General features: G+C 38.7%; 3 protein-coding genes across 5 annotated transcripts in view; 2 read left to right on the top strand and 1 right to left on the bottom strand.

Moving 5' to 3' along the window:
• The window catches only part of RGS22 (regulator of G protein signaling 22), a 176608-nt gene extending 174843 nt beyond the window's left edge, over positions 1-1765 (top strand). The window contains exon 30 of one of the 2 annotated variants that reach the window (XR_006198137.1): positions 1678-1765. The gene's annotated coding sequence lies outside the window, so the exon portion shown is untranslated. The remainder of the gene's footprint in view (positions 1-1677) is intronic. The other variant, XM_042923377.1, reaches the window with a different exon arrangement.
• Positions 1766-1771: 6 nt separating this feature from the next.
• Positions 1772-21532, top strand: LOC122210624 (cytochrome c oxidase subunit 6C). Of its 2 annotated transcripts, none has more exons than XM_042923383.1 (4): positions 1772-1862; positions 2885-3011; positions 11395-11523; positions 21407-21532. In XM_042923383.1, the coding sequence occupies exons 2-3, from the start codon at positions 2898-2900 to the stop codon at positions 11506-11508; spliced, it is 228 nt and encodes a 75-aa protein (XP_042779317.1). In that variant the 5' UTR covers positions 1772-1862; positions 2885-2897; the 3' UTR covers positions 11509-11523; positions 21407-21532. The 2 variants fall into 2 exon arrangements, with proteins under 2 accessions (XP_042779317.1, XP_042779318.1); XM_042923384.1 differs by lacking the exon at positions 1772-1862 and adding an exon at positions 2348-2416.
• Positions 21533-22238: 706 nt separating this feature from the next.
• Positions 22239-24205, bottom strand: part of VPS13B (vacuolar protein sorting 13 homolog B) — a 795867-nt gene continuing 793900 nt past the window's right edge. Inside the window, 1 exon segment of the mRNA XM_042923372.1 lies at positions 22239-23875. Within this exon segment, the coding sequence (XP_042779306.1) occupies positions 23627-23875 (249 nt within the window). The 3' untranslated portion in view covers positions 22239-23626.

Genomic DNA, 24205 nt, shown 5'->3' with positions numbered 1-24205 from the left:
TTAGTATGAGAAAAGAATGTAAAAATCTCATGAATAATTTTTATATTGACTACGTGTTAAAATAATACTAATACTAATGTACTGGGTTAAATATATCATTAAAGAAAAAAGGATGTCATTTTAGAGAGGAGAAAGCAGACTTAGAAAGATTAAGAAATTTCCCAGCCAGGAGGTCATGAGCTGGGACTCAAATACAGGTCTGTTAGGATCCAGAACAGAACCTACATATGCCATCTTTTCTATTCACCCCTATAATTCAGGTTCTATTCATGTGTCACCTTGGATTATTGTGATTGACTATGTGCTTCTCTACCCATCCAGTGTTCCTAAACCACCAATAAACACTCCATCCAGGCTAAGCTCTGTTCCCTGAGTGTGTCTGTCTTTGCCATAGTCTTCTGACCAATTTTGTCTCTTAGATTTCTCCACTTATCTAGGCTTCTCCATTAGACTGAGTTTCAGCTCCATTTCCATTTCTTCCATGACTTCCCTGAAGCCTTCCCTGAGTATTCAATACACAGCAATCCCTGTAAATTCTGAAATTTACTGTTTTCTCTCTGGGCCAGTTGTGGGAGTGCGGATGGAAAGAAAATAGGAACAGGTTACAGCCTGGGAAAACCCTTGTAAAGATTTTTAGTGGGGTAGATGGTTGACAAGAGGTCTGAAAAGAGTGTTACTGAGGTACAAACCCACTTTGGCCCTCAATTAGCATCTTTTCTATATGGCTGAAAGGTCTCTCTATAGAGTGTCTGTTGAGAACAAAGACTCCCTGACAAGAATGTACCTCCTTGAAGATTTGTCCTACTATATAGCAGAGCCTGGTGTATAGTAAATGCTCAATCAATATATGTTTAATCTATATCATGTATATTTTGTATCCTAGTGTATCTTCCACAGTGCTTGCTGAGTTGACTTAAAGAACACTGTAAATCAAGGTTATTTTAATAAAAACCAAGCTTGACACCCCTAAGGCACAAGCACATTACCCCTACACATCACTTTGCATAAACTTCCAGTTGTCTTCCTTTAAGATATTTGTCTCTTGGGGTGCCTGGGTGGCTCAATCAATTATGTAGCCGACTTCAGCTCAGGACATGATCTCCCAGTTCCTGAATTCAAACCCTCCATCAGGCTCTCTACTCTCAGCACAGAGCCCACTTCGGATCCTCTGACCCCTGTCTCTTTGCTCCTCCCCCATTGGGTCTCTCTCTCTCTCTGAAAAATAAATAAACATTAAAAAGATACATGTCTTTTACTAAAAACCCCACACAAATATTCCTTGTATCAGCTCTGTCAGGAGGGTAATTGTTTCATTGGGTCATGTCTCTGTGGAAGTGCCCTCCACTTGGGATTAATGTAAATCTGTTTATGTCTGTCTCATCAGCAGGGCTCTGAGGTCCTAAAACTTGGCTATCTTATTCACCCTTTACCCAAACCAAACGATTATTCACCTGAGGGTAGTTGTAATGTAAATGGCAGTTTGTGCACACGGTTCGCGCACTCCATGGGCCCAGAATGATTTGTTCTGTATTTGTAAGGTACCTTTTAAAATATTCACATATTAACTATCTTTGTATTCTCTAATAAATTCATACCAACTATGTATATGAGTAAGAATAAAATCTCCAATTTACTAAGAAAACCAACTCAGAAGGTCAGGTCTTTAACGTCCCACAGGGAAGAAACGAAACACACCCTTGAACTTCAGCCGTGAGCGGCTGGAGGAGCGCTGGAGGTCTTTTGAACTCTTCCGGCTACCGTCACTGGGGTCCTCTCCGCTGCTTCTGCGCCTGCGCTCAGCTGGACCGCCGTCCATTTCTGTATCAGTTAGGAAGGACGTTGGGTTTAAGGTTGGTGTTGAGGTGAGTGTTGTTGTCGTCTGAGCTCTCATAACTGCCGCATCCCGTTGCCTGCTCTCGCTCTGCCCTGGAGTTGAGTTGCGCTTGCATCTCTGCGGTCAGGAGCTTCTAACTTCTCGCTGGCTCGACCCCTGCACGCCCCCGCCGCGGCCTCTGGAGGGTCGCGCGGGCTGACCGCCAGCGCCCCCGGGGGCCGACTGGGCTGCGGGGGTCTGGAGGAGGCAGCTGGGCTTCGAAGGCGGCCGGCCCGGACCTGGTCTCTGCTGTGGTTTTTCCTCCAGTTAGTGTGACCTTGGTTAGGTCATTTCATTTGGCCCCAGCGTTTTCACCTGTGCAAAGGGAGGGGCGGTTTCTTCCTCAGGCGGTCTTGAGGCTAAGGGGCTACGTAGAGGAAACAGCCAGCTGCGTCGGCGCGAGGTCGGTGCTCGCTGCGTGGTAACGTTGGTGATTCCACTCTCGGGAAGCTGGAAAAGGGTTGCCGTGCCTGGTGGAACGGGGAGGGGGGTGGAAGGTGGGCGTCCGGCAGCCTCCCAGCGCCCCGGCCGCCTTGGCGGAAGGTCTGTGGGGCCGCGCCGCGGTCACTGGGTGGGCCCTGGAGGTCACGGCTGGGCTCCTGCCCGAGTTTAAATCTTTCACCGCGTGACCTTGGAAAAGTCTCCTTCGTGTGCCCCAGTTTTCTCGTCAAAGAAGTGGGAATTATGAGCTGATAGTTCGCACGAGAGTAAACGCTCTAAATGCGTTTGCACTTGTCAGTCTAGAGCCACTGCTTATCTTTCTGGGGTCGAGAGAATTTTGTTTGTAGTTTATACTCCCTGCTTTCTGTTGTTGGGCCGCAGTGATCTGGTTTGTTTCGGGTCGTCGTTTAGCGTGCGACCATGAAGCAGACTAAGCTTTTAAACACCTTAGGCTTTTTGGGAGGGACCATGCCTGTGCCCCTCTTGGTATTACAGTGCGTTATTGTGAGGATCCCTTAGATATCTTTTTATGTTCTCAGAGTTGTTTTTATTATTATTTTATCTTTGAAGGAGAATAACTACCATGACTTCCGGTGCTTTGGCGAAACCTCAGATGCGAGGCCTTCTGGCCAGGCGCCTGCGATTTCATATTGTCGGAGCGTTCGCTGTATCCCTGGGGGTTGCAGCTTTCTATAAGGTTTGTATGTTTGATTTCTACTTTGTGCCTATGGTCCAGAAAATGTGTTTTAAATTTGAAAATGTATTTTATTTTCATAAGTTCTGAGGCTTTTAAAGAAACTCCCTCTTTAATGTGCTCCCCTCCCCTTTCCTCCCCTTACCTCAGTGCGGCAGGAAAATACCTCATATTCTCTAGATAGCTTGTTCTTCAACTTTAAAGGAAGCAGTATTAGTTTTTAAGGGCTGCCAAAGTACAACAAATTGGGTGGCTTAAACAACAAGTTTATTTCGTGTTCTGGAGGCTGGAGATCCAAGATCAGTGTGACTGCAAGGTGGATTTCTTTTGAAGCCTCTCTCCTTGGCTTGTAGGTGGGTTTCTCCCTTTGTCTTCACATGGTTCTCAGTGCTACCGTGTTTTTGTTTGAATTGCTTCTTGCAAGGATGCTAGTCATATTGGATTGGGACTCACCCTCCAAACCTCATTTTAATTTACCTCTTTAAAGACCCATCTCTAAATCTGGTTACATTCTGAGGTATTAGAGGTTTAAGATTTCAACGCATGAGTTTTGGAAGACACAGTTCAGTCCATAACACAAGGATATAATTTTATTAAAGCAGAGGGATGTCAGGAAGGCAGTAGTTCTGTTTGGTAACCTTAATGGATTTGTTGCCATAGAACTGCATTTTAACGCTCCGTCTCCTGTGAATTTTAACATTATGCCCATTGGGTTTTTCTAAATAATTTTTTTGTATTGTGGTAGAATACACAAAATGTAGCCATTTTTATGTGTACAATTCAGTGGTATTAAATACATTTATAATGTTGTATGACCATTGCTACCATTCACCTCCATAACTGTTTCATCTTGTAAAACTGAAACTGTACCCATTTGACAGTAAACCCATCCCTTCCCCACTCCCAGCCCATGGAACAGTTCTTCTTTCTGTGTCTTAATTTGACTGCTCTAGGTACCTCATGTAAATGGAATCCTACATTATTTTGTCTTTTGGTAACTGGCTTATTTCACTTAGCGTAATATCCTCAAGTTTCATCCTTGTCATAGCACGTGTCAGAATTTCCTTTCTTTTTAAGGCCAAATAACATTCTATGGTATGTTGGTACCACAGTTTGCTTATTCATTCACCTTTGATGGACACTTGGGTTGCTTCCATGTTTTAGCTATTGTGAATAATGCTTCTATGAACATGGGTTACAGGTATCTCTTTGAGACCCTGCTTTTAATTTTTTTCAGTATATATCCAGAAGTGGAATTGATAGATCATTTGGTAATTCTGTGTGTAATTTTTTTTTTTAATTTTTTTTTTTTAATGTTTATTTATTTGTGAGACAGGGAGAGACAGCATGAACGGGGGAGGGTCAGAGAGAGGGAGACACAGAATCCGAAACAGGCTCCAGGCTCTGAGCTGTCAGCACAGAGCCTGATGCGGGGCTCGAACTCACAGACCGTGAGATCATGACCTGAGCTGAAGTCGGACGCCCAACCGACTGAGCCACCCAGGTGCCCCCTGTGTGTAATTTTTTAAACAACCACCATGCTGTTTTCTGTGGCACCATCTTACATTTTACATCCTGCTAGCTTTGCTGTTATCTAACGAGTTTTTTTTCTGTGTGGAATTTTTAGGGTTTTCTACATACATCATCTGTAGACAGATGATTTTGCTTCTTCCTTTCTCATTTGGATGCCTTTTATTTCTCTTTCTTGCCTAATTGTTCTGCCTAGAACTTAGAGTACTGTGTTGAATAGAAGTACAACAGTGGACATCTTATGGGTTATGTGGAGGTAATTTCATTCTGTTCCTAGATGGGGTGTTCTTTTTTTCATCATGAAAGGGTATTGACTTTGTCAGATGCGTTGTCTGCATTGAGATTATTGTGGTTTTTTTCCCTTTTATTCTTTTAATGTGTATTACATTGATTTTGTATGTTGAACCATCCATGCATTCCAGGAATACACCTCACTTGGTAATGGCGTACAGTCTTTTTAATATGCTGCTGAATTCAATTTGCTACTATCGTGTCAAGGATTTTTGCATCAGTGTTCGTGGAGGATATTGGCCTGTAGTTTTCTGTGTTTTGTCTGGCTTTGGTATCAGTATAATGCTGGTCTCATAAAGTGAGTTAGTGTTCCTCTACTTCAGTTGCTTGGAAAGATTCAGAAGGATTGGTATTCTTTAGTTTTTTTTTGTAGAATTGACCAGTGAAGTCATCAGGTCCAGGCTTTTCTTTGTTGGGAGATTTTTGATTACTGATTCAATATCCTTAATAGTTATAGTTCTATTCAGATTTTTTCTTTCTTTGTAATTTAGTCTTGGTAGGTTTTGTGTTTATAGGAATTTATCCATTTTATATAGGTTATCCAGTCTGTTGGTATACAGTCGTTCATACTATTCTCTTATTATCCTTTTTATTTCTGTAGAATCTGTAGTATTCATTTCTGATGTTAGTAATTTGAATCTTCCCTCTTTTTTTCTTTGCCCATCTTGCTAAAGGATTGTCAATTTTATTTATGGTTTTGAAGAACCAGTTTTTTGGCCTCGTTGATTTTTCTTTTTTGTTTTCCTAGTCTCTGTTTTGTTGATCTCTGCTCTAATCTTTATTATTTCCTTCCTTCTAGCTTTTGGTTTATTTTGTTCTTTTTCCTAGTTCTGTAAGTTATAATGTTAGGTTGTTGATTTGAGATCTCTCTTGTTTTTTAATATGTGTGTTTATAGCTAAAAATTTCCCCCCCTTAGCTCTGCTTTCACTGTATCCCATAAGTTTTGGTGTGTTGTGCTTTCATTTTCATTTGTCTCTAAATCTTTTCTAATTTCATTCCTGATTTCTTCTTTGATCCATTGGTTGTTTAAATGTTTGTTGCTTAAACTTTATAGTTTTGTGAATTTTCCAGTTTTCCTTCTGTTACTGATTTTAATTTCATCTCATTGTGATCAGAGAACATACTTTGTATATCTATCTTTTTAAATCTGTTGACACTTAATTTGTGGCCTATTTAGTCTATCCTGGAAAATACCACATGTGAAATTGAGAAGAATGTGTTTTCTGTTGTTGGGTGGAGTATTCTTTGTATAGGTGTTAGATCGGGTTGGTTTCATGAGTTAAGTCCTCTGTTTCCTTACTTAGGTCTGGTTTTATCTATTATTGAGATTGGGCTAGTAAAGTCTTAACTGTTATTGGAGAAATATTTTTCTCTTCATTTCTGTCAGTTTTTGCTTTATATATTTTGCTGGTGTTACTGGGTGAGTAAATGTTTCTAATTGTTATAAGTTCTTGCCTTATTGAAACTTTTATGAATATATAAAGTCCTTTGTCTCTTGTAATTTTTTTGATTTGAAGTCTGCCTTGTCTGATATTAGTATAGCCACTCTCTTTGGTTACTGTTGACATAGTAATCTCTTTTCACCCTTTGCCTTTCAATCTATTTGTGTCTTTGGATCTGAAATGAGTCTGTTGTAGATAGCATATATAGTTGGGTCATTTTTTTTTTTTACGTTTATTCATTTTTGAGAGACAGCAGGAGCAGGGGAGGGGCAGAGAGAGAGGGAGACACAGAATATGAAGCATGCTTTAGGCTCTGACTTGTCAGCACAGAGCCCAACGTGGGGCTTGAACCCATGGTTTGTGAGATCATGGCCTGAGCTGAAGGTGGATGCTTAACTGACTGAGCCACCCATGCACCCCTAGTTGGGTCATTTTTAATCCATTCTGCAGTTTCTCTGAGAATTATATATGTAGAAGGCTTTGAATGTCCTAGTCTTTAATGTCTGGTTCTGAAAAAGAGAAAAATGAAGGGGCAGGGGGAAAGGTGCTCTATCCTTTTAGGTACCCTGGAAATTGCTCAGGTGAAAAAGGGTCTTGCGGGGGCAGAGGGGGGGGCAACAACAGTGGCCACCTGCCTGTTGTATGCCTTCAAGAGATCCAAAGTTTCAGGAAAGTTACACTAGACACATTGTGCTAGTGCAGTTGTATAGGTTGGGAGAGATTCCTGGTGTTTCCGATGCCACCTTTTTCCCAACATACTCTATATGCTATATATTTCTCTAAGTCTCCACATTACATTTACAACTTTTTTCTGTAAAAATGTTTATGGTATTACATGTGTTTATGACCATGTGTCATAGTGGCCCATGAGAAAATTAAAGCTTTGCGACGCTTTGTACTTAATAATTGTAGTGTTTAGTTCTAGTATTTTTTAGTATATTGTGAGCCTCATTAGAGCAGGGTGCTTTTTTTGTTTATAGTGGCACCCCATTGTCAGTTGGCTGACCCACAAATAGATGCTTAAAAGTATCTGTTGAATAAGATGTAGTATCTAAAATTCAGTACAGTGGTAGATTGTATAGAGTTCCAGGTGCTTCGGAGTATACTAAGTGTATATACCTCTAAATATGTGTCTTTAAAGAAGTTAGAGTCAAGTCGGGGGAGGTGAAAAAATTAGGTATTCTTTTTTTTTTTTCCAACTTTTTTTTTTTTTTTTTAATTTATTTTTGGGACAGAGAGAGACAGAGCATGAACGGGGGAGGGGCAGAGAGAGAGGGAGACACAGAATCGGAAACAGGCTCCAGGCTCCGAGCCATCAGCCCAGAGCCTGACGCGGGGCTCGAACTCACGGACCGCGAGATCGTGACCTGGCTGAAGTCGGACGCTTAACCGACTGCACCACCCAGGCGCCCCAAAAATTAGGTATTCTTGCAAGACAGTAACAATGAAAGAACATTTCATTTCCCAGAGCTGTTCTGGAGCAGCTTATATACAGTTTGGAAGAATAAAGGTGGGAGAGAAAGGACCCTGTCCTCCATGTACTAGGGATCTGTAGTCTGATAGTTGATTGATGTCTTTGTTTCAGTGGGAGAGGAGGATATTGTGGGTCACAATGTGGATCATAGCTCTTTGAAAGAGAAGGTAGAATTTGTGCCTTGAAAGGGTGAATTTGAAGTGCTAAGGGGAGGGAGAACAGCTTGAGGAAAAACACTAAGAGGTCTTTGCTTTGGGCCCCTTTGAAGAGACAAGCACAAAAAAATAAATAAACTCTTTGCTCCATGAGATCTTTTCTACCTGGCATATAGTGGGCATGAAATAAATGTGGGAAAAGGATGGATGGATGAGTAAATGAAGTAGGGGTAAGAAGAGAAATTTGGGGGACTCATTTCTTCACTCTCCGTGTCCTAATTGTTACTATCAAACTTGAGGCCTTTGTAACTTGTGTGGATTCTTGCCGCTTTGAACCTTGGCTTCTAGAATAGATCTGTTTGGGGTGCATGGGTGGCTCAGTTGGTTAACCAAGTGTCTGACGCTTGGTTTCGGCTCAGGTCATGATCTCACAGTTTGAGCCCCATGTCGGGCTCCACACTGTTAGTGCTTGGAATTCTCTCCCCCTCTCTCTCACCCTCAACTGCTTGCATTGCTTGCTGTCTCTCAAAATAAGTAAATAAACTTAAAGAAAAAAAAAAAAAAAACAGAATAGATCTGTTGTGTCATTGGGTTCCTGAATGCCCAGTGTGCAGTGGCTTTCAAATTTTTGCTCTGTAGTAAATATATTAACTACTGGCTGCAACCTTCTAAATTGATTTCATTGCTTACTAATGGATCAAGGATGATTTGCTGAAACTTAGTTTTGATTTTAAGATACTTTCTGATTAGTCCTTTCTGCCTTTTCATCCTCTTTCCAGCAGTCCTACCACACCCTGTTCTCCAGCCTTTTGTAAGTAGTTGCTGTTACCCAATTCTGCTTTCTCCCATGAGTTTGTATACAACAGTAATGTCTTCATCTCACTGCGTGGCAAATTCCAGTTTATCCTCAAGATTCTCAAATGTTCCTTTATGGAATTGCAGCCTATTCCTCCAGATGCGTTGGTTGTGCTTTGCTAGGTTCTCAGTCACTTGGTACCAGACTGTTTTTTACAGTATTGGGCACATTATATTTTTTTTAAATTTTTTTTTTAATGTTTATTTATTTTTGACGGAGAGAGAGAGAGCTGGAGCATGAGCAGGGGAGGGGCAGAGAGAGAGGGAGACACAGAATCTGAGGCATCTCCAGGCTCCGAGCTGTCAGCACAGAGCCTGACGTGGGCCTTGAACTCACAGACCGCCAGATCATGACCTGAGCTGAAGTCAGACACTCAACCGACTGAGCCACCCAGGTGCCCCTGGGCACATTGTATTTTAAATAGTACTTGCTTTAGGTTGTGTCTCTTCTACTAAATTAAGAGCTGGGACCATGGCAGACCCATGGTCCATCTATTCTGAATGAAAAGTTTTAAAGTTTGCTTGGTAGATTAGTCAGTGTTTGTGTACAGTTAGTGTTTGATTGGATGGAAAGTTCCCAAAGCACTGAGGAATCCAAATTCTTATTAAAGAATTAAGGCAGGTGTAAACTTGATTCTCTTGGTAGATGCTCGCTTCCTTCATTTCCCCTGTCCAGTTAGTGTAGATTGCTTTGTTGATTTGGCCTTCATTCTTAGTTTGACTTATACTCACAATTTTAATCAGCTTCTATGCTTTTTACATGAAGTTGCCCACCAGTAAATCATTTTTGGTTAAGTTAATCTGCTAAGCCAAAATTCATGAATATGGGTTAGATTTTGAGACAAGACTTATCCTGAAGGGATTTTCCCCTGTAGGTAGAGCAATTACTGTTATATAAATTAGGCTTGTTCTAAATTTTCAGGTATTAGCTTGTTTTGTGTGAGGCCTCAGATACAGATTTTATGGCTTTCAAGTAACTCATGGTGTAGTGGATCTAAATTAATAGTTTTTTTTTGACTACCAGATTTTTGACCTAAAAAGAGTCTAGTTCAAGTGTAACAAAACAAAACAATTTAGGTAGAGCTGTAACACCCATTTGCTGTTATTTTTTGGGTTCACTGAGCCTTTTACTTTATTTTTGTCTGCCTTAGTGTACAATGTTTTTATTTTTATTTATACATTAAAAAAAATTTTTTTTAATGTTTATTTTTGAGAGAGAAAGACAGAGTGCGAGCAGGGGAGGGGTAGAGAGAGAGGGAGACACAGAATCTGAAGGAGGCTCCAGGCTCTGAGGTGTCAGCACAGAGCCTGATGCGGGACTTGAACTCACCAGCCATGCCATCACGACCTGAGCCAAAGTTGGACGCTCAACCACCTGAGCCACCCATGCGCCCCTAGCATACCATGTTTTTTTTTTTGTTTTTTTTTTTAATTTTTTTTTTTTTTTTAACGTTTATTTATTTTTGAGACAGAGACAAAGCATGAACGGGGGAGGGTCAGAGAGAGGGAGACACAGAATCTGAAACAGGCTCCAGACTCTGAGCTGTCAGCACAGAGCCTGACACAGGGCTCGAACTCAACGGACTGCGAGATCATGACCTGAGCCGAAGTTGGCCGCCCAACCGACTGAGCCACCCAGGCGCCCCACATACCATGTTTTTAAAAGGAAAAATATTTTTCTTGTTCTGACAAGAAATGCTCAGTTATCTTCTGGGTAATGGGCTGGCATTCAGAGGGTTGCATTGGGGCTCCTGCCTCTTGGTCTCCCTGGAAGAAAATAGTTGGGAATTTAGATAGGAGGTGAGGCAGTCAAACTTGTCAAGTAAAGGGCTCTTACCATATTCATACCAAGTGTCATGATTCTGTGTATTTCTGCAATACCTTAATGGATGTAGTTTGGCACTTTACGAATTTTTACTGGTTTTTTTTTTTATGCAGGATGGGATTTGATTTTGTATTATATAACCCATGCATTGAAATCCACTAGGTAGTGTTTTGTGGAAAATAAAACCTTTGCCAAATGAAAGACCTGGGTTTGAATCCTGGCTGACCCATCTACCAACAAGTGCTTCTTCCTAGACTAATCAGGTTACTTAAATTCTGAGTTCCAATACCTCATCTGTAAAACAGTTCAGTATCTATTCTAAGGGCTTAAATGATGTTGAAGTGTAAATTACCTGGAACTGTTCTTACCAGATAGAAAGCTTCTTGTGCCTTTTAGAGGCAGGTGGGTACTGAATTGATCTGACTCCTTTGAAATTAATGTAATTTAAATTGAACCAGAATATTTTAGCATGTGTCAGCTGTGGGGATATTTGGGTTTTGCTGGAGGGAAGGCAGCTGTCTTCTCCCTAAAACCTTTTAGCTTTCTGGGTATCTTCCTTTGGCTCTTACCAGTGTACACACTCACACCCAACAAAAGAGGAGTAATCTGTCCCCAAGCAAGGAAGGGCCCTCTTGCTGAGTAGTTTCCATGAGGCTCTTCCTTTCCATCTGTGTCAGTGCTTCCAACCTTTGTCTTACGAAATAGAGTTCAAGTTAAAGGTGAACGAACACAAACATTATGATTTGTGTTGTCTTTGGATATTGTTTCTAATGATTTAAAAAATAAGCCCTAATGGGATATGTTACTTTTTAGTTTGCTGTGGCCGAACCAAGGAAGAAGGCGTATGCAGATTTCTACAGAAATTATGATTCCATGAAAGATTTTGAGGAGATGAAGAAGGCTGGTATCTTTCAGAGTGCAAAGTGATTTTGGAATGTAAAGGTAATATAGCTGTTTGAAGTTACTGTTTAAAAATTTTTTTAAATTGTGGTAAAATACAGATTGTTAAGTACCTTCACATTGTTGTACAACCAATCTCCAGAACTCTTCATCTTGCACAATTACCCATTGAACTACTCTCCATTCCCCCCATTCCCTGGCAACCACCACTCTACTTACTGTCTCTGAATTTGACTACTCTAGGTACTTTATTTAAGTGGAAACATACAGTATTTGTCTTTTTGTGATTGGCTTATTTTACTTAATATAATGTCCCCAAAATTCATCCGTTTTGGTATGTGTCAGAATTTCTTTCCTCTTTAAGGCTAAATAACATCCCATGGTATGTATATACCACATTTTGCTTTTTCATTCACCTTTGGTGGACATTTGGATTGCTTCCACCTTTTGATGATTGTAAATAATGTTGCTGTGATGTATGTAAATATCCCTTTAAATTCCCTCTTTTTGATACTTTGGAGTAGGTACCCAGAAGTAGAGTTGTTGGATCATATAGTAGTTCCATCTTTATTGTAAGGAACCACTATACTGTTTAATATGGCAGCTGCACCATTTTATACTCAGTCGACAGTGCAGGAGGGTTTCAGTTTCAGTTCTTACCTTGCCAGTACTTGTTTTCTGTGTCCCCCAACCCCCGCCCCCCCTGCCCATAGTAGCCATCCTAATGGATATGAGGTGGTACTGGATTTTGATTTTCATGTTTATTTCCCTAATGGTTAATGATGTTGAGCTTGTTGACCATTTGTATGTCCTCTTTGTAGAAATGGCTAATCAGGTTCTTCCCCCATTTTAATCAGATTGGGGTTTATTGTTGTTGAGTTGTAGTTCTTCAAACTCTTGTCAGATACATGATTTGAAAGTATTTTCTCCCATTCTAAAGATTGCTTTTCACTTTGTTGATTGTGTTCTTTGCACAGACATTTAAAATTTTGATGGGGTCTAATTTATGTAATTTTTATTTTTGTTGCCTGTGCTTTTGGTGTCCTATCCAAGAAATCTGCCAAATCCAATGTCATGAAGCTTCTGTTATGTTTTCTTTTTTCTTTTTTTTAAAATTTTTTTTTTTTTTTTTTTTTTACTGTTTATTCATTTTTGAGAGACAGAGTGCAAGTGGGGTGGGGCAGAGAGAGAGGGAGACACAGAATCCAAAGCAGGCTCCAGGGTCTGAGCTGTCAGGACAGAGCCCAGTGCAGGGCTTGAACCCATGAACTGCAAGATCATGACCTGAACCAAAGTCGGACACTTAACCGACTGAGCCACGCAGGTGCCCCTGTCACATTTTCTTATAAGTTCCAATGTCTTGAAGCTTCTCTAATGTTTTCTTACAGGTTTTATAGTTTTAGCTTTTACCTTTAGGTCTTTGATTCATTTGAGTTAATTTTGAGATAAGAAAGGGGTCCAACTTCTTTATTTTTTGTGACTATTCAGTTTCCCAATAGTGTTTGTTGAGAAGACAGTCCTTTCCCAAGTGGATGGTCTTGGTACCTTTGTTGGTAATTTTTGGACTGTGTATGTGAGGGTTTATTTTAGGCTCTGTTCTGTTGCATTGGTTTATATTTACGTCAGTACCACACTATTTTAATTACTGTAGTTTTATAGTAAGTTTTGACATTAGAGATTGTTTTGGTTATTCAGGGTGCTTTTATAGTCTGAGTTTTAGGGTGGATTTTTCTACTTGTGCAAAAATGCTGTTGAGGTAGGGATTGCATTACATCTGTAGCTCACTTTGGACGTCTTAGCAATTACAAGTATTCCACTTCATGAACATGAGATGCCTTTCCATTTATTTGTATCTGTAATTTTTTTTCAGCAGTGTTTTGTAGTTTCAGTATATAGGTCTTTTGCATTTTTGGTTAAGTATTCCTGTGTATTTTATTTTTTTGGATGCTTTTGTAATTGGAATTGTTTTCTTAATGTTTTTATGATTATTCATTGTTAGTAGATAGAAACACAACTGACTGTTGTGTGTTGATTTTGTATCCTGCAACTTTGCTCAGTTAGTTTATTCTAAGTATCTTTTTCTTTTTTTTTTTTTTTCCCCCCCTGTGGAATCTTAAGGGTTTTCTACATATAGGACCAGGTCATCTGCAAACAGATAGTTTTACTTTTTCCTTATCAGTTTGGATGTCTTCTTTCTTTTCTCTTGCTTACTTGCTTTGGCTAGCCCTTCCAGTTCTTTACTGAATAGAAGTGGTAAGAATAGGCATCCTTATCTTTTTCTTGATCTTAGAGAAAAAGCTTTCAGGCTTTGACCAGTAAGTATGATACTAGCTGTGGCCTTTCCATATATGGCTTTTATTATGTTGTGGTAGTTTGTATTTGTTCCTGATTTATTATTTGTTTCCCTGTACTGTTTTCATTTGCATGACTTGTTTTGTAAGTGGAAGTTTGTACCTCTTAAAACCTTTCACTTGTTTTACCCATCTCCCTATTACCCTCCCCCCTTACATCTGCTTCTGTGTGTTTGTTTCCTGACTTGCTTCCCTTAGCATAATATCCTGTAGATTCATTCATATTGTTGCAGTTGGCAAGATCGCATTCTGTTTTATGGCTGAGTAAGAAGTGTGTGTGTGTGTGTGTGTGTGTGTGTGTGTGTGTGTGTGTGTGTGTGTGTGTGTGTACACCCAGTAGTGGAATTACTGGATCATATGGTAATTCAATTTTTAACTTTTTGAAAAATCTCTGTACTATTTTCCACAGTGGTTGCACCAGTTTACATTCCCACCAACAGTGTACCAGAGTTTCCTTTTCTCCACATCCTTGCTAACACTTGTTATCCCCCGTTTTTTTGATACTAGCATTCTGACTGGTGTGAAGTGATATCTCATTGTGGTTTTGTTTTGCATTTCCCTAATGATTAGTGATACTGAAATCTTTTCACTTATCTGTTGGCCTTGTATGTCTTTGGAAAAAATGTTCAGGTCTTCTGTCTATTTTTAATTGGATTATTTGGGGGTTTTTTGGTGTTGAATTGTACACGTTTTTTATATGTTTTGGATATTAACCCCTTATCAGATACTTAGTGTACAGATATCTTCTTCCACTCAGTAGGTTGCCTTTTCATTTTGTTGATTCTTTCTTTTGCTGTGCAAAAGCTTTGTATTTTGGTATAGTCCAAATAGTTTATTTTCGGTTTTGTTTCCCTTCTCTGAGGAGACATGTCCATAAATATGTTGCTAAGGCTGACATCCAAGAGATTACTTTCTATGCTTTCTTCTAGGACTTGTATGGTTTCAGGTCTCACATTTAGGTCTTTAATCCATTTTGAATTTATTTTTGTGTATGGTATAAGAAAGTGGTCCAGTTTTCCCAGCACCATTTATTGAAGAGATTGTGTTTTCCCCCATATGTTCTTGCCTCCTTTGTCATGTAGATTAATTGACCATGTGAGTGTGGATTTATTTCTGGGCTCTACTCTGTTCCATTGATCTGTGTGTCTGTTTTTGTGCCAGTACTATACTGTTTTGATTACTGTTGCTGTGTAAGATATTTTGAAATTTGGAATTGGTAACTCTAGCTTTGTTCTTTCTCAAGATTGCTTTGGTTATTCAGGGTCTTTGTGGTTCTACATACATTTTACGATTATTTGCTCTAGTTCTGTGAAAAATGCTCTTGGCATTTTGATAGAGATTACATTGAATCTCTAGACTGCTTTGGGCAGTATGGACATTTTAACAATGTTTATTAAGTCTTGAATCCATTAGTATGGTATATCTTACCATTCAATTTCTTTCATCAGTGTCTTAGTTTTTAGAGTGTAGGTCTTTGACCTCCTTGGTTAGATTTATTACTAGGTATTTTGTTGAGTGTATTTATCATGAAAAGGTATCAGATTTTTCAGTTGAGATTTCTCCATTCAGATGATGTGTGGTTTTTGTTTACTTCTGTGGTATATTACATTGATTGTAGTGTGTTGAATCATCAAGAATAAATTCCACTTCCTCATGTTGTAAAATCCTTCTAATGAGTTGTTGAATTCTATTTGCTAGTATTTTGTTAAGGGTTTTGCATCTATATTCATCAGGGATATTCTGTAGTTTTCTTGTATTATATATTTGTCTGGCTTTGGTGTTGGGGTAATGCTGGCCTTCTAGAATGTTTTATATTTAATGAAATTATCAATCATGTTTTCACAAGAGGAAACATAGGAAATGGTTAGGAAAACATAGTAGGGGTCAGTCTCTCCCCTCCCAGAAATGTTTAAGATGTTAAAACCACCACCACCACCACCACCCTTCTCCTCCTCCTCTTCTTCCTCTTCCTCTTGGGAGGAGCTTGAGGAGGACTGGTGTAAATTCTTTAAGGGTTTGATAGAATTCACCTGTGAAGCCATCTGATTCTGGATTTTTCTTTATTAGAAGGTCCTTACTAGTTATAGGTCTGTTTAATATTATCTGTTTCTTCCTGATTTATATTTTAGGAATTAATGTGTTTCATGTAAGTTGTCTAATTTGTCAACGGAGTTGTTTATAGCATTGTTTTACAATCCTTTTTATTTCTGTGAAATCAGTTGTAATGTTCCCTTTCATTTCTGTTTTTAGTTATCTGGGTCTTCTCCCTTTTTTTTTTTTTTCTTAGCCTAAAGGTTTGCCAGTATTGTTGATCTTTGCAAATAACTGGCTTTTGATTTTGTTGATTTATCTTATTTTTCTATTCTATATTATTATAATTTTTACTGTTTCCTTTCTAGCCTTGAGTTTAGTTTTTCTAGGTTTTTAAGGTGTTAAACTTAGGTCGTTGATTTGAAATCTTTCAAGATTTTCCTTGTGATCTCTTTGACCCATTGGTTGTTAAAAAGAACACGTTTAGGGGTGTGTGGGTGGCTCAGTCGGTTGAGCGTCTGACTTCGGCTCAGGTCATGATCTCACAGTTCATGAGTTCGAGCCCCGCGTTGGGCTCTGTGCTGACAGCTCAGAGCCTGGAGCCTGCTTCCGATTCTGTGTCTCCCTGTCTCCCTGCCCCTAACCCACTTGCCTTCTGTCTCTCTCAAAAATAAATAAACATTAAAAAAAAAATTAAAAAAAGAACATGTTTAATTTCAGCATTTTTGTGGGGTTTTTTTATTTTCCTTCTTGGATTCATTTCTAGTTTCAGTCCATTGTGATCAGAAAAGACAGTTTGTATAATTTCAGCCTTTTAAATCTATTAAGTCTTGTTTTGTGGTTTAACATATGGTCTATCCTGGACAGGGTCTGCACTTGAGAAAATTGTGTTTTGTGTGGTGTTAGGTAGCATGTTCTGTTCTGTACCTGTCAGGTCCACCTGGTGTGTAGTGTTGTTCAAGTCCTCTTGTCTTAATAATCTTGTGTGTAGTTCTTTAGCCATTACAGTAGTTCCCATTTATTTATCCATGGTTTTACTTTCGGCCATTTCAGTTACCTGTGGGTTAACTGTGGTCCTTTAGATGATCCTGCTCCTGAAATATTGTCAGAAGGTCAGTAGTAGCTTAATGCTACGCCACAGTTCCTATGTCATTCATCTCCCTTTACCTCATCCGGTAGGTGTTTTATCATCTTACATCACAAGAAGGATGAGTATGGTACAGTAAGATATTTTGAGAGAGACCACAGTTAAATAAATTTTTTTACAGTCTACTGTTAACAATTAGGAAAGTCCTATTTTGGTAGTCTCTTACTGTGCTTAATTTATAATTTAAACTGTCATAGGCATGTATATCTAGGAAAAAGCATAGTATGTACAGGTTTCAGTACTATCCATGTTTTCAGGCATCCACTGCAGGTTTTAGAATGTAGCCAGTGGAGGTCTTGGAATGTGTCCCCAGTGGATAAGGGGCGGGGACTACTGTACTGAAAGTGGGATATTCATTACTATGAAGCTGTTTCTCCCATCAACCTGTTAGTGTTTTGCTTTATATATTTGAAAGGTCTGGTGTTTGGTGCATATGTAATTGTTCTGTCTTCTTGGTAAATTGACCCTTCTTTATATAATGTTTTTGTCCCTTGTAACTTTTGACTTAAAGTTTTGTGTGATGATAGTACAGCCACTCTTGTTCTCTTGATTATTATTTTGTATGGAATATCTTTTTCTATCCTTTCACTTTAGAACTGTGTGGTGTCCTTAGATTTAAAGTGAATCTCCTGTAGACAGCATATGATTGGATCCTGTTTTTTATTTATTCTGCCACTATGTATCATTTGGGAAGTTTAAACCATTTATATTTAGGATGATTACCGATAGGGAAAGACTTTTGCCATTTTATTGTTTCTGTAGAACAGCTTTTTTGTCCTTCCTTTCCTCTCAATGCGTTTGCATTTAGTTTTTTTTGTTTTTTTTTTTTCTTTGTAGTGACATGTTTTGATTCCCTTTTCGTTTTCCTTTTGTGTAAATTCTATAGATATTTTCTTTGTGGTTACCTTTGGTATTTTCTAGGACATGCTAAAATTAGAATAATCTGGGGCACCTGAGTGGCTCAGTCAGCTAAGATTCCGGTTATTGATTTTGGCTCAGGTCATCATCTCACAGTTCATGGGTTTGAGCCTTGTGTTGGGCTCTGTGCGGGCAGTGTGGAGCCTGCTTGGGATTTTCTCTCTTCTTCCCTCTCTGCCACTCCCTTGCTCATGCATGCTTTTGGTCTTTCTCTCAAAATAAATAAATGAAATTTTTTTTTTAATGTTTATTTTTGAGAGAGAGAGACCGAGACAGAGTGCAAGTGGGAGGGGGAAGAGTGACAGAAGCAGGCTCCAGGCTCTAAGCTGTCAGCACAGAACCTGATGCGGGGCTCGAACCCACACCCATGAGATCATGACCCAAGTCAAAGTCGGAAGCTTAACCGAATGAGCCACTCAGGCACCCCAGTAAATATATTTGAAAAAAAAAATGACAACAATCTACTTCAGACTGATATTTTCAATTGCAAATAAAAATTTTACTCTTTAACAACTCTCCTCCCCCACTTTATTAGTCACAGATTATATATAGCATACTCATTAACATAGATTTATAGTTTTTTAATGCTTTTTGTTTTTTAAATCCTACAAACTTAAGAGTTCTGAAACAATTACAGTGATGCTGGTTTATATATTTGTCTATATATTTACTTTTACCAGAGAACTTTATATTTTCACATGGCTTCAAGTTACTCTTTAGTATACTTTTGTTTCAACTTGGAGAACTCCCATTGCAAGTCTAGTGAGGAACTCCTGATACTTTAGCTTTTTTGTTTATCAAGGAGTGTCTTAATTTCATCCTCATTTTTGAAGGACAGTTTTGCTAGATACTGTTTTTTGGTTGACTTTATTGTGAGCACTTTAAGTATATCATCTGACAGCCTTCTGACCTGCAAGGTTTCTGCTGAAAAATCCACTGATAATCTTACAGAGGTGATGTAGGTGATGAATCGATTTTCTCTTGCTGCTTTGAAGATCCATTGTCTTTGGATTTTGAGAGTGTGATTATAGTGTCTTGATGTGGGCTTCTTTGAATTTATCCTACTTCCAAGTAACTTCTTGTGTTTGTATATTCGTTTCTTGCCTCAAATTTGGGAAGTTTTTGGCCATTATTTCTATAAATAAGCCTTTTGCTCTTTGCTTTTCAGGGAGTTCCATAATGCATATATTGATGTTTGTGATGATGTCCCACAGGTCCCGTAAGCTTTGTTGTTCATTTTCTTTCCTTTGTGCTCCTCCCAGACTCAATAATTCAAATGAACTTTCTTCAAGTTTGCTGATTCTTTTGTCTGAGTCTGCTGTTAAACCCCTTAGAGATTTTTTTCAGTTCAGTTACTGTGTTTTTGTGGACCATAATTTTGATTTTTTTAAACAATTTTTCTGTTGATATTTTGTTTGTATATCATTTTCCTGATTTCATTTAGTTGTCCAAGTTCTCCTTTAGCTCATTGAGCAGTATTTAAGACTGTTGTTTTAAAGTCTTTTTAGTTAGAGGCTTGTAATTCTTTAGTGTCAGTTTTTGAAAATTTATTTTGTCTTTTGAATAGACCATATTTCCCTTTCTTTGTATGTCTTTTGTTGAAATTAGGGCATTTGAATAATAGCCACTCCCTCCCCATCTTTGTGGATTACCTCCATGCAGGGGAAGATCTTCACTAAACAACCCGGCACAAAGGCTCAGGGTTGTCTCACTTTTTCTGCAGATACATCTTTCTTGAGTGTGTGTGTGTGTGTGCATGTATGCATGCATTTTTGTTCCAGTTCTTGTATATACTCAGTTGCTTTTTAAGTGTTAATTTCTCTAAGAGTCTCATCCTGTTTCCTGTATAGAGCGTTGGCTGTTCTGTTTTATTCCTCTGCCCATAGTCTCTTGCCCATAGGTGCCTGTGAGTCTGAAGGTCCTCTGTAGCTCTTGTGTCCTGGGACCCACCACAACTTTTAGCAGCTTGCAGTCTGATCTCTCAAGTATGCCACACAGTTCTGGTGTTCTGAGATAGGCAAGTTAGAGAAAAGTCCCTTGGGAAGCTCTCAAACAAGTCAGAATGTTGTAAGCGATTTTTATTCTTTACCATCTGTCCTGAGGGAGGAGCCAGGAATTGTCAGTTTCCTCCTGAGCACATTGTGCTGCACCAAGGATGGGGTGGGGCAAGAGCGAGGAAAAGAAGTCCATGATATTTCCTGCCGTTTTGTGTGTTTTTCTTGTTTTATTAGTGTTGGTTGCTGTAGATAATTTTTAAGTTTATTTTTTGAGAGAGAGAGAGTGGGGGAAGGGCAGAGAGAGAGGAGAGAGAGAATTCAGTGCAGAGCCCTTCACAGGGCTTGATTTCACAAACTGTGAGATCATGACCTGAGCTGAAATCAAGAGTCTGACGCTTACTCAGCTGAGCGACCCAGGCACCCCTGTAGTTGTTTATCTTAAAGGAACTATCTGAAATCAGTTGGATGTATGTATGAAGTATCTACCATATAACTTACAATAGAAAAAATAAGAAGAACTTTATTTCTAAAGGTTGGAAAATCGATAAGGAATTATGATTTTTCTCATACTATGGACTATATTATGTCCATTAGAAATGCTATTCACAAAGTAACACGAGATTACTATATAATAGAAAATATTTTATATAAAGGGTATTTTTTTTTTTTTAAGTTTGAGACACAGGGTGAGTGGGAGAGGGGCAGAGAGAGATGGGGAGAAAGAGAATCACAAGCAGGCTCCACAGTTTCAGCACACAGCCTGATGCAGGGCTGAAACTCACCAACTGTGAGATCATGACCTGAGCCGAAACCAAGAGTTGGATGCTTAACTGTGCCATCCAGGTGCTCCAAGGGTGTTTTATGTTTAGTAAAAATTACACAGGGAAGAAAAAAGACTGAAGGTAAAAATAAAAAGATCAAGAAAATATTAATGGTTCTGTATTGCATCTTAAGTGCTGGTTTTCTTATAACTTTGACATTTTCACAGTTACCACAGTGCGTATGCATTTCATAATCAGGTGTTAACAGGCTAATTTTTAAATACTTGTTAGTTTTACCTTTTTTTTTTTTTTTTTTTTAATGAGAAGCTGATTGTGTTTAAAAACCAGTAAGAAAAAAAGATTTGGAGACAAGGATAGAAATACTCTTTAGAACAGACTGGCTGCTTTTCAGAACAGTATGTGGATGTGAGAAGGGAATGGAGGAGAGTGGACTTGAGAGGGAGGAAAAAGGCAGAATTTGGTGAATGGAAAGAAGTCAGAGTAAGGTGTCATATACCCAAAACTGGTTAGGATGGTCAGGGACCTTGGCAGAGAGTGAACCTGGAGCCCACGCTGCCTGCAATGGTTTCTCCTGGGCAAAAGGTGAGTGAGCCAAGTGTAGGTTCCAGTAGCAGGAGTAGACCTTATGTGACCTTAAGGGTGGTGAGGTGTTAGCAGAGAATGCTTGTCATTAACTAAGCCACTGTGTTTTTTCCACAGAATTTCTTTGGGTTGAGTTCCATGGAAGTTTGTCACTGACCTGTGTTCCAGAAGTATGAAACATGAATATCGGGTTATGGAATAGTTTGTCTTGATAAATAAACTAACAGATACTGTGGACAGTAAGTCTTTGCTCATTTATTCTTATTGATACTTCAGTGTGCTTGCATCAGAATTAAGAGATTTTAACTGTGTGTATTTATGAACCTTAGGAAGATAACTTGATTTCAAGATTTCTTAACGGTTTCATTGTTTTAGGATATTTTTTATTGCTCTGAGGTTAATTTCACTGAAATACAGCTAGGTGCCCTTCTTGGTCCTGCGTCATGAAGTAAGGGGGTCTATAGGAGTCTACAAAGCTACTGTTCTTTATGCTCTTAGAAGGGACAGAGAACAGTTTTTGTAAGATATGTCCTTGGGCTTCATTGTCACTGTTTGGTAGCCCTGCTGGATTAATTGCCAGATGTAATAGATAATTAAAATATAAAGGTTCTTTTACTCACTGTTAAAGAGCTATCAGTATGTATATGTAAGTTGGAATATAGATCTAGTCCAAAAAAGTTGTATTAGGGTAATTAATATCTGTTAATAATAAGAGAGTGGGAACTTTTTTTTTTTGTGGTGGTGGGGGGGTGACTTAGGACCTTTCTCCCCTATATTAATTATTAATGCTTTTTTTGTGATCAAAGTAATACAAAGAATTTTAAAAATCAAGTTTATTTTAGCCTAAGCTAGTTTTACCACTGATTGGCACTTTATTAGGATAACAAAAACTGTTTCTTAACCGTTTTAACTCCCACAGAATTCTTGGGTCCTAATGTGAGCCATATTAAACCCAGGAGTTGGTGAAAACCTGCATTTGAAAAACACCTGGTGACAGTACACATTTGTGTGTGGTCAGTAATTCAAGGATTCCTTTTATTTTCAACAATTTATATAACAGTTCTTAGAAGTAGTATGCCAAAATGACCATAAAAGATACAATAATTAATACATATTTACATTCTTAAAAATAGTTACTCTTGAGGTTGACAAAGCTGTCACTATCCCAAATGAGTGTGACACAACAAACTAGTGGAAGAATCAGTTTTTCGAATTCAGGCTGAATTGTTCATTAATAGTCTCACTTTCCAGAAACAACTACATAGTGACTTCTCGTGCCCAATGACATGTGAGATTTAATTAAAAATTAGTGGGCGTTTGAAATTGAATTTTTAGCATCTCACAGTTGTATGTAACAGTTTGTAGACCCAATTTGGATACAGTCAGTAAAAATGTTTTAATCAGAGTGAGATTTTTACTATTAAAGATGATATCTGGTAACCCAGAGTCTTGATAAAAATCCATCCTTAAATGCAGAAATAATATCAGTCACTGGGAATATTTTTGTATTGGATCAATTCAGAATAAACTATTTGGACTGGTTCATTGGTAAGGTTAAGTAACATTGGGGTTCTTGACTCCCCTCCAGTATCCCAGGGTAGTATGAATATCCTGTTAAAACCCTTCCAGAAGAGAGTGTCAAAAGGGAATACCTAGTTGTCTGAGCACTCTGGGTGCTCTGTTTTCATTGACGGACATTGGATTTACTCTAAGCTGGTTTGCTAAAACGAATTGGAGAGACATTTTTTTCCACAGTGTAGCTGGACAGTCATGAGAATGTCTTGTAAATTTCAGTAAAATGCAGACTTTAAAGTAGGAACATACATAGCAGGTTTTACTTAAAGAAGAGCATCACATTTAAGTAATAAATTTAACAAGTTAAACAATAAAATCCTAAGCACTTAAAGATTCCAAACATTTGCAGACGAGAATATTAGGCCAAGATAGTGTTTTAGCCTAGAAACAGATGCGGTTGGGAATGAAGTTTTAACCAGTCTCTCCATTCTAAGGCCTGACCACATTTTGTGTTAGAGCAGAGAGTTAACAGATCTTAATTATAGTAAACAATTTAGCAAATACTATTAGAGAGCAAAAGGGAATACATGTGTGATGAGATGACAACAGAGACTTTTAATCAATGTCTCCAAATGGGAAAGGAACACGTTTTTTATTTACTGCATTTTAGTTTTAGGGAAAGGAATTAATTTTAGAAGAGGCTGAAAAACTACCTATAATTAAAGTATTGGCCTTGTGTTTATCTTAGATACTATCAGAACTAGTTACGTTTCTTTTTCAAAAATAAATTGTACAAGCAGGGATCAATACCTCAGAGGGTACTCAGGGGAACCCTTTTCTCAGGGCTTTATTTTTTACCATGTTAAATTTACTAATGAAGACTTGAGCAAAATGTGGGTCGGCCATATAATGGTATGTTTTCACCGTGGAGGGGAGAGGCTCCACAGCCACCACTGGGCATGCTGTCTGCACGGAAGAGCAGCTGGGGGCCAGGTGGCAGGATGTCTTTGTGATGTAGTCCACAAGTCTGTTGTACTGTTGTTCTGACAGTCTCTCTCGGGCTCCATCCACCTAGGATCCAAAAATAAAGTCTCAAGGTTGCCAAATTTTCATAATGGGACTCCCATGACCAAAGTATTCCTTCTGTTTTTGACTCATACATCTGTGCATTATGCTTTGAGGTCCTCTAATAAAGCCATTTTTATCCAATGCTGTGCTTTTTATTTTTCCTCTGAGCTGTGGCAGTGATAACACTGCGCTTTCAGCAGTACAAACGAAGCTCTGCATGGGACTGTTAGGACAACCTTCTTTGAATACGCGTTTGGTGTTGTGTGAAATTCCCATGTTTGAAGTTGATGATTTGGTAACATTTTAGTCATTAACTATTAAACATCTGTCACT

Source organism: Panthera leo, chromosome F2, assembly GCF_018350215.1.
Source record: "Panthera leo isolate Ple1 chromosome F2, P.leo_Ple1_pat1.1, whole genome shotgun sequence".
In the NCBI taxonomy this organism is placed as follows: domain Eukaryota; kingdom Metazoa; phylum Chordata; class Mammalia; order Carnivora; family Felidae; genus Panthera; species Panthera leo.
The sequence above is the reverse complement of the archived record's forward strand: the minus strand, read 5'-3'. Positions and strand labels throughout refer to the sequence as shown.

Bases quoted from the DNA above. Each gene is read 5' to 3' on its own strand.
- LOC122210624 (XM_042923383.1), top strand. From the start codon at position 2,898: ATGACTTCCGGTGCTTTGGCGAAACCTCAGATGCGAGGCCTTCTGGCC. The intron at 3,012-11,394 runs GTTTGTATGTTT...GTTACTTTTTAG, and splicing joins GGGTTGCAGCTTTCTATAAG to TTTGCTGTGGCCGAACCAAG.